Raw genomic sequence first — 14,632 nt, 5'->3', positions numbered from 1 at the left:
TAGTTAATTCTTCTATTGTGTTGGAAATGAAGAAGCAAGCACATGTTGACAATCTCATCTTTAATAATTCTTTTCTTGATACAGTATCAAGGTTGCATTTAAAAGGATCAGTGTCAAGGAAAATAAGACATAAGAATAATAATAAATAGACAAGCGAAACCTAGTCAATAACATTGCACCATGTCCCATCATCTCTAGTAAAACAATAATATCAAGGATAAACAACAACAAAAAACTCCTTTGTGTCCTTTTATAAAGTAGATTTTGCCATCTCCAAACAAATTTGGTAAACAAAAGCAACTCAGCAGCAACAACTATCATGACCTTAGTGAGCTATGCAGTATTTTCAGACTAAATTAAATTATACATTCTGGGTAGTATTGATATCTATGTTTATGCAATATCATTTGACTTCATATTATTCACCGTAGAGACAATACCCTCCAAGCACACTGTTAACAGGTCTATTATCTGGAAGAAAATCGATGAGAGTTGTATGTGGGGGTGTAGCTGCTGCCAGACACTTTGGAGGAAGCAGGTAGCATCAGTAGGCCAGACTGAGGATCTGTCTTGCAGCGGGCCATCGCTTGCTTGTAGTTGATTTTATCCTTTGTTGTGGGGTCAACAATTTCCTTGGCGTAGTTGTACTCGTCCTGAAGCTCTCTCATCATGGTGCTGTCAATCATTTTGGCTCCAATGGCCTCCTGTATGCCCACACGGTCCGTGTTGTTGGGATTTACCAGCCCTCCCGTCAGGTGTTGCACCTCCATGTAACGCAGGGCAGTTTCTTTGGGCATCCAACCTTTCAGGACGGCCTCTCCCACCGACAGGCGTTCTCTGGTCATGGGGTCCTCCACGCCAGTGTAGGCTTTCTGGGCGTTGAGTAGCCGCTGCAGTTGGCTCGAATCGATCAGTCCCCTCTCGGCTGCTTTGTGGACCGAGTATCTCTCCATGTTGCTGATGTCAATGATGCCCCCTGTAGCAGCCTGTGCTTCCAACAGCTTTTGTGCTGTGCCGCTTTCGATCAGCTTGCGGGCCACTGCACTGCGTATGGAGAGGCATGTGTCAGTGTTTGTGTCAATTACACCAGCGATAGGATATCTTTCCTTCGGGGCAGGAACAGGGGCACTGCTGGTAGGGGACGACTTTAGCGAGGATGCTGGCTTTGATGTGATTGAGTTGAACTTGGGCTGTTTTTCTTTTTCACCTGCGACAAGGAGGGCAAACTCTGAAATAGGCATTTTCCCATCCTTGTATTTTTGCAGATCATACTGGGTCAGTTTTCCATCTCTCAAGGCATTTTTGATAGAGTACTGCTTGCCGCTCTTGCGATCCTGCAGCACAGAGGTCTCCCCATCAGGTCCCATGGAAGTTATTTCCTCCCAATCGCACTCCAGCTCTTGCAGATGCATGTACTGGGTACGGTCGATCAGTCCCTGCAGGTAGGCTTCATATGGTGATAGTTCTTTGCCAGTATCAGGGTCCAAGATGGTGATTTTAGTGGAGACATTGGTCTCCTTTGTCCGGGTCTCTGCATGGTCTTCCTTCTCCTTGTCCCTTTGGAGTTCCCTGATGGTGTTGTCTTTCTGGTGGATCGTGTCTTTCTCATCCAGTATCTCCCTCTCCAGACGCTGCACGTCAGACTCCATCTTGATGCTCTTTTGCCTGTTGATCTGGCTTCTCTCGCTCATCAGCTTGGTCTGCTGCTGGAACGATACGCTGATGTCTTGCCTCTCAGACTCCAACTTCTTCAGCTCCCGGGTAAGGTTGTCTTTCTCCCTCTGCAAGGTGTCCCTGGCCAGAATGAGACTTGTCTCTTCCCGGGAAGTACTTGACTGAGTGCCATTCAGTCGGTTGAGTTTATCAGAGAGTTGTTTGATTTTTTCCTCCAGGTCCTGCCTGGCATGTTTCTCCTGAGACACCAGGCCCTTCAGGCGGTATCTCTCTGCTTCTACAGCCTGGTCCTTCTCCACACGGATAACCTCTTTGTACACTGTCTTCTCTACTGCCTTTTCTCGCTGAAGGAGCTCAAGCTTGACATTGGTGTTCCTGATGTTTCTCTGAATATTCAGGACGTCATTGGTTTCCTTGTCCATGTCTGAGCGAAGACCGTTGGTCATCCTCTCCAGTCTGGGGTCTCTCTCAACTTTCAGGACCTCCTCGACAACAATACTCTCCTCGACGGGCGGCGGGGCATTCTCAAGCTCTTTGATGCACAGTTTGATCTGTTTCAGTTCAGACTCCACTTTAATCTTCGTCTGATGTTCATCACTCTGCTTTAGGATGTTCTCCTTCTCCTCCACTAAGGTTTTAAGTTTTTGCATCTCAAGCTCTAGCTGCCGGCGGGACTTAACCTCCTCATCCAGGCTCCTGCCTAGCTTATCATGCTCAACTATCTGCTTGGGGTCCTTCTGTAGACGCACCACCTCCTGCACCACCACTTTTTCCTCTGGCTTTTGTCTCTCCAGCAGGATGTACTTGTTTTGCAGGTCGAACACCATCTCCTCAATGGTACGGCGACGCTGTTGCTCTTCGCGTACCTCCTTTCTCAGCCGATCTGCCTCCTTCTCCAAGAGCGGATCATCCTCATACTTGAAGATATCTTTGGTCATAAGCTTTGTCTCCACCTTGGATTTTTCTGCTTTCCACTCGTCCCTCTCTTTCCTCAGGAGGTTAATCTGGTCCTCTACATTATTGTAAGTACGGTGCAGATGGTTCACCTGATCATTGAGCCTCTGTACCTCTCTTTCATTCTCAGGGCTCCTCTCCTCTTTCACCACGTCTTGGATGACTTCCTTCAGCTCCACCTTTGGCTTCTTGGAACGCAGGGCTTCCAGATCGACCATGACCAGAGTGATCTGGTCCTGTAAGTCAGAACGCTGCTTGTTCAAGTCTTGAACATCTTTCTTCAGACGTATTATCTCCAACTCTGTTTGTGGATCTATGCGGTAGATCTCATTGACGATTTCCCTGAGTTCGACCTTGGGCTTCCACTGCCCCACCTCGCTATACCGATTTTTGAGCTGAGAGACCTCCTTGACCAGAGAGTCCGTCTCAGTTCTCTCCCCCTCTAGGCCTGATCGAATCCTCTTGGATTCATTGATTAGCTCAGGGTCCTGTTCGACTTTCTTCACCTCCCTGGTGACCACCTTGGGCTGAATGGTGGGAATGATCCTCTCCAATGCATTGATCTGGCTCCTCGTTTGGAAGATCTCGTCATTCAGAGTCTTGCTCTTGTGGCCTTCATCTGCAATTTCCTTCTCAAATGTTTTAACAGCCTTCAGCATCTCTGGATCCTTCTCCAATCGAATCACCTCCTTTTTCATGATCTTCTCCCTGATGTTGGGTCTTGTAGCATTCAGGATGGTGACCTCTGTCTTCTGTTGAATGACTTCTCCCTCTTTTACTCGAACCTCATTCTTTATCTTGCCGATCTCGTCTTTTAACTTGGAGGCTTCTACATCCAACTGAGGATCTCTCTCAAACTCAGTCACCTCTCTAGTCACCAGTTTGGGCTTGATGCACTTGAGGTCGTCCTCAAAATTGGCGATTTTGATTTTCACACCCTCAATCTCACCCTGGGTACGGCTGCGCTTCAAGGCGTCTTTGTGGATTTGGTCCTCCAGATCTTTTAGGTCGGTCTCCAGTTTAGGGTCGCGGTAGTACTCGAGTACCTCCTTCTCCTCAACTCGATGCATCCCTTTACGGCTCTTCAGAGACAGCATCCTGGTCTTGAAAGTAGCCACGTCAGTCTCAGCACGGCTGCGTCTATCGCTCTCCGCACTCAACTCTCGCTGCAGGCTCTTTATGTTTATGATTGGTTTTATGGTTGGTTCTATGGATTGTTTCTCACGTTTCTACAAAAAGTAAACAAAAAAAATACTTCAACATTTTCATAATTTTGTATCCGAAACACATTCAATTGATCAAAACTGGCAGTGGGAAAGAAGTTGTGTGCAGATTTTCCAACTCACCTGAGCGATGAGGTTCTTAGCAAAGCCCATCTGATTGAGCAGCTGGTCATTCTCAGCTGACGTTTTAGCATAGTGGTTCACCACAGCCTTTTCCTGTAATGTACAAAGAAGCACAGCCATCCTTCAGCTCACAGTGCTCAAGAAAACATGCAGGTAAACATGACACGCCCTACGTTGGATCTGCATAGAAGTGGATAAACATGAATGTCATTTGTGTCTTTTGACTTCCATTCCTTATGTATTACCTGATTCTGCACAGAATCGGCAAGGGTGGAGGTGTGACGCTTTTTGGAATCGTTGGCTCCCACATTGTTGAGGGCGCTGCTGTATTTGTCAGTGTTGACCTCATATTCCTGCACAAGCAGTTGAAATTAAGATTTTATTATTCAATATCCAAATATTTAAAAATCGGTTGCACAAATAAACGGTTAAATATGATGGAGTAGGATAATGAGTCTTACATTGAGGATATTCTGCAAATCTTGGGAAAGGTCAACCACTCTATCCAGATCGTCTCCTTTCCTCTTGATGTCGTCCACCACCCTCTGCAATAAAAATGACCAAATTAAACTTGATTGCAAAATATGTGTCTTACAATGATATTTTAAGAATATCTCCAACAATTTCAAAGCTTCTTGACACACAACACAAACAAACTGACCTTCTGGGAGGTCTGCTTGGAGTTGACCTGTGATAGGTCATCGCTGGGGCTGATCTTGTTGTCAGGCAGATTTTTCAGGAAGGAGTTCAGAGATTTGCTTGAGTCCTGGAATTCCTGGTTCTTGCCTGCAGCCTCTTGCAAGAGGCCCTCTCTGAGACAGAAAAACGCAATGAAAAACACTTTCACGATGACAAACTGAAAACAATTATTCTATTCATCTGACGTTCGATCAACGAATGGACTATTTTTGATACCATATATTTGCAGACATGGTGTGTGTAGTCAACGTTAGCTAACAGGCAAGTGGCCCTGGGCTCACCTCTCCTTCAGCTGGTTGTTGACGTTAGAGTAGCGGTTCTGTAGTTGTTTGACCTGGGTCCCCTGGCGATGGATGTCTGGGCAGTACTCCTGGTAGCCCTGCTGCAGGGAACTACACAGCTGCTCGCTGGTCTCCAGGTCCTGGCCCAGCTTTTTCAGTTCACTCTGAGAGCCCGCCACATCTTTACGCAGACTCTGTCGAGAACAGATACGAGAAATGTGTCCTGGTGCTGTGCTTTTAGCTAAATTAGAAGGGGTGACTGAAATGTGTCCTGGTGCTGTGCTTTTAGCTAAATTAGAAGGGGTGACTGAAATGTGTCCTGGTGCTGTGCTTTTAGCTAAATTAGAAGGGGTGACTGAAATGTGTCCTGGTGCTGTGCTTTTAGCTAAATTAGAAGGGGTGACTGAAATGTGTCCTGGTGCTGTGCTTTTAGCTACATTAGAAGGGGTGACTGAAATGTGTCCTGGTGCTGTGCTTTTAGCTAAATTATAAGGGGTGACTGAAATGTGTCCTGGTGCTGTGCTTTTAGCTAAATTATAAGGGGTGACTGAAATGTGTCCTGGTGCTGTGCTTTTAGCTAAATTATAAGGGGTGACTGAAATGTGTCCTGGTGCTGTGCTTTTAGCTAAATTAGAAGGGGTGACTGAAATGTGTCCTTGTGCTGTGCTTTTAGCTAAATTAGAAGGGGTGACTGAAATGTGCAGTCAAATGATACAGTCCTTTATTACTTCAAGTCAACCACTAGGGTATTCTCTGTTCCAATTTGTTCAAGGATACTGTAGAATCTATTTGGTTCTCTTAAGACTGTTGAGGTGTGTCCAAAATGGCACACTAATCCAAGGCAGTGTAGGCAATGGTCCTGGTCAAAAGTAGTTCACTATATAGGGAATGGGGTGCACTGGTAATTGTCCCGCCCACCTGGATCTCCTGGGTGCGGTCCTGAATAGCATTGGGGACATCTGGGATAGGGCCATCCTTATTCAGCTTTTCCTCAAAGCCAGAGACGATGCCATCCACTTTCTTGATCTGCTTCTCCAGGTTCAGAGATGCATTGGCCCTATAGAATAAGTGGCAACATTGTTTAAATAATTAACAGCAAGATCTGTGTGATGCTATTTTCTGATAATATCATATCGCTAAGACAGGTGATCGGGGATAATGTATGTTTGTAAAATGGTCGTACTTCTTGTTAAATAGGTCGGCCAGGGCTACGATGCCATCTTGCTTGTCCTTGGCAGCTTGAAGTTTGGCTGCAAGGCCTTTGGAGATGTCCTTTTCCAACTTTGGCTGCTCCATAGCTGCCAGAGCATCTGCTGCTTTCTACAAGATGTACAACCACCGTATCATGAGAGTTAGTACCATCCTCACCAACAATAGCATAACTATCATCATCGTCATCGTCATTAGACTCCTCATCGTTATCATCCTCTTTAGGAGGCGCGAATCCATCAATATCAATCTAGAATTATTCAGATTTAGCTTGTTAACCAGCATGAAGATATACTGTACAGTTACAATGGCTGGTAGACATGCTTTCTATCTATCAAAAAGTAGCGGAATAGGGTACCATTTTGGATGTCCCCTTAGACTGCCTGAGGCTGGTCGAGTGGGTAATGTGGCCTGCAACACATATCACTCCACAGCATGGGTACGAATCCCGGCTCCACCTCTACTCTCTTTCTCCCTCCTTCTCAGTCTCCTTGCTCATTTCCTCTTGTATCGGTCTCAATAAAGTTAAAAACAAGACTTTCTCTCGCCTTCTGTCTTCCTGCTCACTTCCACTTGAATCTGTCTCGATAAAGTTAAAAACAAGACTCTCTCTCTCACCTCTTGCTCCTTCAGCCTCTTGGCCAGGTCGGTGGTGGGGTCACTGCGGTCCAGCGGGGCCCTCAGACGGCTCAACATGCCCTGCTTGGCTTTGACCAGGTCCTCATCCAGCTTATCCAGCTGACTGGCCACGGCTTTAGCTTTGGGGTTGGACAGAGGAGCTACGTGGGGGACACAGGGCAATGATAATCTGGCCTTATCAATAGTAGTGCAGTATGCAGGGAATAGGGTGCCATTTTTATCTGCAGCCGTAGTTAATTTCACAAATTGCATATTTACACATGTCCCATAAATACCCTTTGGCTTGGGGTTTACATGACATGATGAATTGAACGTGATATCACAATGTGGTCTCGGGACAAGGTTGAATCAAAAGTTGAAGAAGCCATTTCTCCTTATTTACAGTTAAGGATCATAGCAGTAATAGTAGCAGGTCCAGAGATATTTGGAAGGCTTTGTTTTGGGGTATTGGGATTACTGGAGCAACTTTTTCCTCACCTGTGTATACGGGTTTCTCTTCGACACAACGGATCTTGTCCTTCATTGTGCCTAAATAAACAGCCCTCCTCTTCTTGATGTCGTCAAGCACATCACCATGTCTGCGCGCACACACACACACACACACACAAAAATCGTTAGAACTGAGACATTTTAATTCACAAAATTGAAGTATTATTGTCCACATGCATGTCATATAATTGACATAAATGACATGTGCTCCTGTTGCTTACAGGTCTACGGTGGCAATGGCCTCTGGGTCAGGGGGTGGGATCAGGAAGCAGACCCCTGGAAAGGTTTTGGTTGCCCCACCGCTGGTCAATACGTCCCAGTTCTCAACGTCTGAATTCGACTTGAGGGTGAACTTGTCCCCTCGAGTGAGTTCAGCCTAAAAGAACACAAAGAGAGAACTTTCCTCACAATGGATCACATGCAAATATTCCTTTTACCTCTCACAAACACAATGCCCAATACTGAGGTATCTAGGAACTTTAATTTATTTTAGTGAGTTCCCGAGTCACGGTAATGCTTGGTTTTTGGATGTTTACATGAGCCTACATTACGTTACATGGCTTGACACACCTCTCAGTGCCGTGGTAGAGCATTCTATTCTACTCTATTAGTCACGTCATTGCTTAGTAGCTTTATCAAAAATTCTACAGAGGTTTCGAACCCGCTTTGACTTCATACTTTAACCTGTGGTGGAGGCTCCAGGACAGGGTCAAAGTTAAAAGGTGAGAGGTCAAGAGCAGCTGGTCATACCTTCTCAGTCTTCCAGTCACAGAGGGACTCCACAGTGGTGGACCTGGTGGGAGGGTAGCGGCGCAGCTTGAGGGGGGCGATGGTGGTGCTCCTCTTCCTCAGGTCAGCCAGGAGCTGCTCGTTGTGTTGCACCGTGCTCTCCTCAGCCTGAGAGATGGAGAAAGAGACAGAGAGAGAGAGAGGAGAGAGAGTGGGTAAAGGTGAAATTGGGACCACCTGCATTGCATTTCAGAATAACCATTTTTCTTCACGTTATTTACTATTTATTTAATGTAGTAGGGTAATGTCATGATAACATTTGATAATGTGTGAAAGAAATGTAATGTCTTTAGAAGTGAAGTGTTAACACGCACACTACCATTTATTTCTCTATTGTGGTGCAGGGAGTTAAAGCCCATAAATTGACATTGTAGAAAAAAACAATGGTCTTGAAAATGTTTTTTTAATATATATTTATATGACAATAAATTTGATAATAAATGTGCAGAGGGAAAAGCATGAGTAGTATTTATTTTTCTCAATATGAAATGCAATGTAGCATCTTTATGATTCAAGGGTGTGTTGAAAGTTTACTGCACAAGTTAACACCAAATATTCCATGAGATTGGAACAGTATCCAGATGTACAATAGATATCAGTGTTCACATCCCGGCATTACCAATATTTGTATTTGTGTGTGTGTGTGTGTGTGTGTGTATCAGAGAGGTTGGAAATAAGCAGAAGACAAATGTCCATCTAGTATGGACTAATAAACAATATCTTCTCTTACCTCCAGTTGCAGAGTCATCGCTGAGCCACTCCTCCCAGTTGAACCTTCCACTTTCTTCAGGCTAGAGTTGAGTTCACTCAGAGACTCTGTTAGTGTCTCCACATCTAGTTGGTACTGAACAGGGACACAGACAGACAACACATAAGAACATGGTATCTTTTTTCCACATACAGTATCTTTGACCTATCCAGTTTACTGATCATGCTGCAGTTTGAATGTCTATGGTAATGTGGAAAAAACATTACATAAACAGGGACATTTCTGCTTCAAAACCAAACAGAAGGTACCCTTTCCATTCTGGCAATAAAAACGGAAGTCTGAATATTATTCTAAGCTGATGACGATACCATGAAGCCTCGTTAATTAATGTATTCTGAGTGACATTTACCTTCTTGAAATCCTCCATGTTATCCAGATGGGTCTCTTGGCAGATGCACAGGTTGAGGAACTTCTGCCAGTCATTCCGTAAAGAATCTCTCTGAGCCTGAAACAAGTATAAAGATGAAGGCATCACGTAAAGGGAAAATCTCGATATCTTTCAGGAACAATTGTAAACTTGGTGGACCTACATGTAGAAGTCTAATCTACGGAAGAGTGATCGATTCTTGATTGAATACCATGTAAAATGGTAATAGTCGACAAGGGGAGGTGTACTTAAAAGTTTTAATTGGTTATTGGCGCGTACCTGTATTGTGGTGCTGGCCGGGTGCTTCAGCTCAATGAGTCGATCTCCGTCGTCCTGGAGTTTGTTCACTTCGCTCTCATGGGACAGCAGGCTGTTGTTCTTAAAGTTCTGATTGAGATAAAACAAAAAAAAAAGAAATGATGTCACTGAACATGGCTCCTTCAGTAATAGAAAACTAAATGTACATCCACGTCAGAAACCTGTGAAGCACCTCCTCAAGCAACATTTTCATACTTTATTGTTATATTAAGTCCATTGACATTGAGTGACACTCTATTTGACCCCTAAGATGGACTCTCACCTCATACTGTCTACGGACGTCCGGAGGGTCCAACATGTGGTCGCTCCAGTCCTGTTTCAGGATTTTTGCCTGTTCGTCTCCTAGATAACCCAGCTCCTTGTTACAGCCCTGCATGTAGTCATACAGACTGCTCAGGTAGTGGTGCCGCCATTTTGAATTGTCCTGTGGGAATAGAACAGTATTATATAACAACTGTAAAGAGTCACACCAAAAAGAGAACAGATGTTTCAATTACTTTTTAGGTTGAAAGTGAAATCCCACCGATCCCATCAGAGGAGGCTGGTGGGAGGAGCTATAGGAGGACGGGCTCGTTGTAATTGGCTGGAATGGAATAAATGGAACAGTATCAAACATATCAAACATTTGGAAACACCGTGTTGGACCCTGTTCCATTTATTCCATTCCAGCCAATTACAACGAGCCCATCCTCCTATAGCTCCTCCCACCAGCCTCCTCTGGATCTCACAGTACCCATATGATACACAGACTTACCAAGAGGTTGTTGTATTGTTTCTTGATGGCAGCATACTCCTCCTGAAACACAAATGAATTGTTGTCATGTTCACTAGCTACAAGATGTTTTCAAACACATCCATTAAATCCACAAACCCTTGAATTCATCGTCACAGAGGTGAGAGTTGAAGGGGTTACCTTGGTGCTGGTGGAGCTGGTGCTGAGCTGAGAGCTGTAGGTCTCGATCTCCTTGTGCAGTATGTTGTGGGCGGCGATCTGCTTCTTCAGGTCAGCCATGGTGGGCCCGTACTCTTCCGTGTTCACCTCCCTCTGAGAGACAGACACGCAGAACGGTATGGTCAGTCATGGACACAATTAGACTCAGAAGAAAACTAAAAAGAGGCTTTATGGTAGCATGCATTCGTATGGGGTATCTTAAATGAACATGAACTGTAGGATAGCGATGAACTGAACATTGTATTCTGCTATGCTCGTTGTTGTGTTGTGCACCGTTGTGTTAGCTAAGTCAGTCAATATATAGTACAACGGAAGTCAATTTTAGCTTGGATTGGTGACCAGAACAGTTTTGTCAAGGGGATGAGCACCATGCTTTGATAAGGATGTTTACAATATGGAGGCTTGGTCTTAAGTTAGTTGCCAAAGAAGAAGAGGACGCTTGATTTTTTACCTGTTTCCGATTGAGCACTGAAGCCCAGTCGATTCTGGGCTTCAGCTCCACATCGTTGACAGGCTCATAGATGTCCCGATAGAAGGCACAGTCTTTCAGCCAGCGGTCATGGAGGTGACTGACACTGGAAGGAACAAAAGGTTGAGGGAGGGAGGGGGAAAAGACGTTTTAGTATGTTTAGCATGAGCATGATAACAAAGAGAACTGGCAAGAGCAACACGTTTTAGTAAACAAATCCAGATGGACCCTCACTGCATCTCCCAATGATCAAATGTCTTAAAGGGACAAATGGATTTCTGCAGAGACTAATCTTTTTGAAGCAGCTGAAGCGTTCATAAGAGATATCCCACTGGGAACACTGGTTGAATCAACGTTGTTTCCACATCATTTCAATGAAATTGTAGAATAGACGTTGAATTGACATTTGTGCTCAGTGGGATGGGCCTAAAAGAGGTCACTCACTCGCTCTCTATCTCGCTGCTTTGGGGGTGTTGGCACTTCTTGGCCCTGTCCACATCCAGGAAGAGGTCATTCAGCAGGCCCTCAGCCTCAGACAGGTTGCTTGCCACCACTTTCTGGTGCTGGAGGGGGCGGTTTTTCTTCTCATTCTCTGCATCCTACATGGCAATGGGGATGAAGACAGTAGGTGAGTCAACAGAACAGTTAGTGGCCAGAATTGAAGTCCATGGACACACTATTATTTAGAGAGAAAGAAAGAGAGAGACCGTCAGTATGTATTCTCACCACAGCCAGTAGCTCTTCGGCCCGGAGGACATCTTTCTCCACCTGGTCGGAATTCTTCTGCATCCGTGCAATCACCAAGGCCAAGTCGTTGGCTGTGGACCTGTTTAGAGGGCAAAGGTTAAAGGTTAAAGATCTGATTTAGAAAAATAGCAGAGAGAGGAATGTGGACATGGAATCTCTATCTGAATCGAGCACTTCAGTTGTTGTCCTTGACTTAAGTGACCAATGAAGGTCAAGGTCCTAAACATTTAAGATGGATGCAGAGGCCATTATCCTTGTGGAAGCTATCCAAATACAAAACCTTACACGCAAAATCATTAGATATAAAACCACAGGCTAAGAATAGATAGTGACACAGAGTAGATGTGTGTGAAGCTGTCCTCCGTGAACTCCCTTTGTCCAAAACCAACACTTTGTCCAAGACTAACAAAAGTCCAAATGTATTACTAGGACCAGGAGTTCTTATCTGACTTGACCAGGAAGAACTCTGGGCCATAGGTAGAACCTATAACTAGGGCACTGGGTTCTTGATGTTCAGGAAAAGCTCCTGGCCCTACATAAGACAACACTCTTGAACTGAAACCACGGGTGAGTCCCAAAAGGCACCCTAATTCCCTTCATAGTGCAATACTTTTGACCATGTCAAAAGTAGTGCACTATGTAGGGAATAGTGTGCCATTTGGGACCTAAACCCAATGGTCTCTAGAGGTGACGACCTGGGATCAACAGGAGGGTGAATCACTTCCACTGCCCCACCTGAGAATTCCCAAAACGCTGAACATTCCATCATTCCACAACAACTATTTGTTTGTCTCTCTGTCACTCCCTCTGTGTGACTGTGACTGCCTGTATTGCTCTCTCGATCTGCCGACCTAGTGGGTACTCTCCCAGGGCAGTGGTTCAAGGTAGAGCATTGATCTCCCGAGAGGGTTAGAAGTGTGTTGAATACTTTTCCACAGCTTAGAATCCAGGCTTTTCAGATTGACTGATAAACTGTAAAATACTGTATGTACCTGTCGTCTTACAACTGTTCATCTGAGTTGGGATCAATTCATTTCACCAATGCAGGTGATATTCAGTGCATGTGTTGAAAATAGTCCACTATTTTGACTGTGTAGTTGTATTTGCTAAACTGACTACATTCCACGACCCCAACATTTCTGCCCATGTTCCTTTTAAACCCAAGGAGCCATTTTGAAATGAAAGTGCTGCTATCAACAGTAAAACATTTATTATGATGTAACGAGATTACATATGCTTGTACCAGCAGCATAAGATGACCGATTCAGTAGTCCGTAGATCTGTGTTCTCACGTCAACCTGCCCCTAAGGACCATAGCAGCACTGAAGTGATGCCACTAACCTCCCCTTTAAATACCAGCACTGAAGTCACTAACCTCCCCTTTAAATACCAGCACTACAGGACTCACAAACCTCTTTAAACACCACTATCCCTCCAATGACAACTTCTACAGGTGATGGATTGGGTAAACTATGATTTATTTTTTAATTTCACCTTTATTTAACCAGGTAGGCTAGTTGAGATCAAGTTCTCATTAGCAACTGCGACCTGGCCAAGATACAACCGTGTATTCCCATCTTTCTCTTGGGAGTCTTTTCACCAGTGTAACCCCCATAGGCTTACATCCCCATTAACACCAGTCTCCATTGACTCAACATAAACACCACCCATCCTGGTGCTAAGCAGGCCTGTGCTGAGGGCGAGACAAAAACAAAAGGTCAGGGTTGATTTTCGACCTTAGGGAAGCTCAAGTGATTCGTATTTTTCTAATCGGGTGACACTTGATTCATCGCTAATGTAGGCCTTACAGGCTACGCTTTTGATGACGCATTGACATAGGAGTCATACTTGATTGATGGATGAACATTGATACAATTATATGTCCCTAACCTACCTTATCTATGTGCTGTATGTCCTACTCTTTCGTGGTAAAGTAGAAATCTTGATGCCATCATATATCCCTCCACGGGGAATGTTATGACGTGAATAGTCACCAAATCAATGTGAACCTCATGAGCCGTACCATTTAATAACGGCATCAAATTTTTGAATCTGTTTTACGTGACCTGAAAACACACACACATACACAAGCAGGTGATTGAGAGTCCCTCTAATGCTTCTCCTGAGCAAATCTGACCTAAGGCCACATAAAAACCCCGCAAAATCTACGATAACATCAAGACAGTCAAAGAGACAAACAAAACTTCTCTTCATATCTTTACATCGAACAAAAGTTTGTCTTCTTGACGAAGGCAACATGCCAAAACACACAGTAAACCATCCACCTTCCAATCTCCATTATCCAGGAGTTAGGAACGAACTAAACAAAGGAGATTCCAGAGGATTCTACGAGAAAGAGGGCAACACAGCAAACACCGGAGATAAGAAACAAATCCACGTTTAGGAAGAAGGAAAGGAAAGGAGGAAGGCGGTAGAGTGGAGGGGGTTGCATGACCGAGTTTGCTGTCGAATCCTTCAAGACTTACTTGCTGATCTTGCGGGACCCCTTCAAAGTATTACTGTCCTTCTTCTTGAACATCCTGGATCTTTTGGCGAGTGGACGTTCCACTCCACGGACAGAACTCAAGTCTCTCTGTTCCCCTCACACTCTCTGTTCCTATCTCGCTATCACAGATAAGACACACACTCCCCGTGCCTATTTTAGTGTGTGTCCCCGTTGGTGTCAGCACTGTGATTAAGCTGACTGAAAGAGTACCTGTGCCCCTCCCTGTTTACAACCTATTTAGTTCCACAGGACCGGGACAACCTGTTCTTACACACTCCTTCTCATCACTCCTGCCCTCCTTTACTCACCTCTCTAGTTCAACCCTCCCTGTTCATTGGTTCACTGCCACTCATTGAGGTTTTCTAAAGTCACTGTCGCTATTTTGCTAGGGAGTCTGGAGAAACATTCCGTTTCTATAAGGATC

The 14,632-nt window shown here is 44.7% G+C and overlaps 1 protein-coding gene across 1 annotated transcript; it reads right to left on the bottom strand.

The window, feature by feature from the left end:
- Positions 1-43: 43 nt before the first annotated feature.
- evpla (envoplakin a) lies at positions 44-14,429 on the bottom strand. The gene is made up of 22 exons (XM_024396558.1): positions 14,189-14,429; positions 11,682-11,781; positions 11,400-11,554; positions 10,938-11,061; positions 10,448-10,579; positions 10,289-10,330; positions 9,797-9,958; positions 9,496-9,603; positions 9,199-9,294; positions 8,811-8,924; positions 8,042-8,188; positions 7,513-7,667; positions 7,280-7,380; positions 6,782-6,942; positions 6,138-6,274; positions 5,873-6,011; positions 4,955-5,148; positions 4,636-4,786; positions 4,436-4,519; positions 4,220-4,327; positions 3,975-4,067; positions 44-3,857 (listed from the first exon to the last, which is right to left on the bottom strand). Exons 1-22 carry the CDS (start codon positions 14,239-14,241, stop codon positions 468-470), a joined length of 5,946 nt encoding a protein of 1,981 aa, XP_024252326.1. The 5' UTR covers positions 14,242-14,429; the 3' UTR covers positions 44-467.
- Between the last annotated feature and the right edge of the window lie 203 nt (positions 14,430-14,632).

This window comes from Oncorhynchus tshawytscha, linkage group LG32, assembly GCF_018296145.1.
Source record: "Oncorhynchus tshawytscha isolate Ot180627B linkage group LG32, Otsh_v2.0, whole genome shotgun sequence".
NCBI classification, from domain to species: Eukaryota; Metazoa; Chordata; class Actinopteri; order Salmoniformes; family Salmonidae; genus Oncorhynchus; species Oncorhynchus tshawytscha.
This window is presented reverse-complemented; position numbering and strand designations above follow the sequence as displayed.

Coding starts and splice junctions, on each gene's coding strand:
- evpla (XM_024396558.1), bottom strand. CDS start 14,241: ATGTTCAAGAAGAAGGACAGTAATACTTTGAAGGGGTCCCGCAAGATC. Junction 10,331..10,447: donor CCAGCTCCACCAGCACCAAG/GTAACCCCTTCA, acceptor TTTGTGTTTCAG/GAGGAGTATGCTGCCATCAA. Junction 6,943..7,279: donor AGAGAAACCCGTATACACAG/GTGAGGAAAAAG, acceptor TCCCCCACGTAG/CTCCTCTGTCCAACCCCAAA.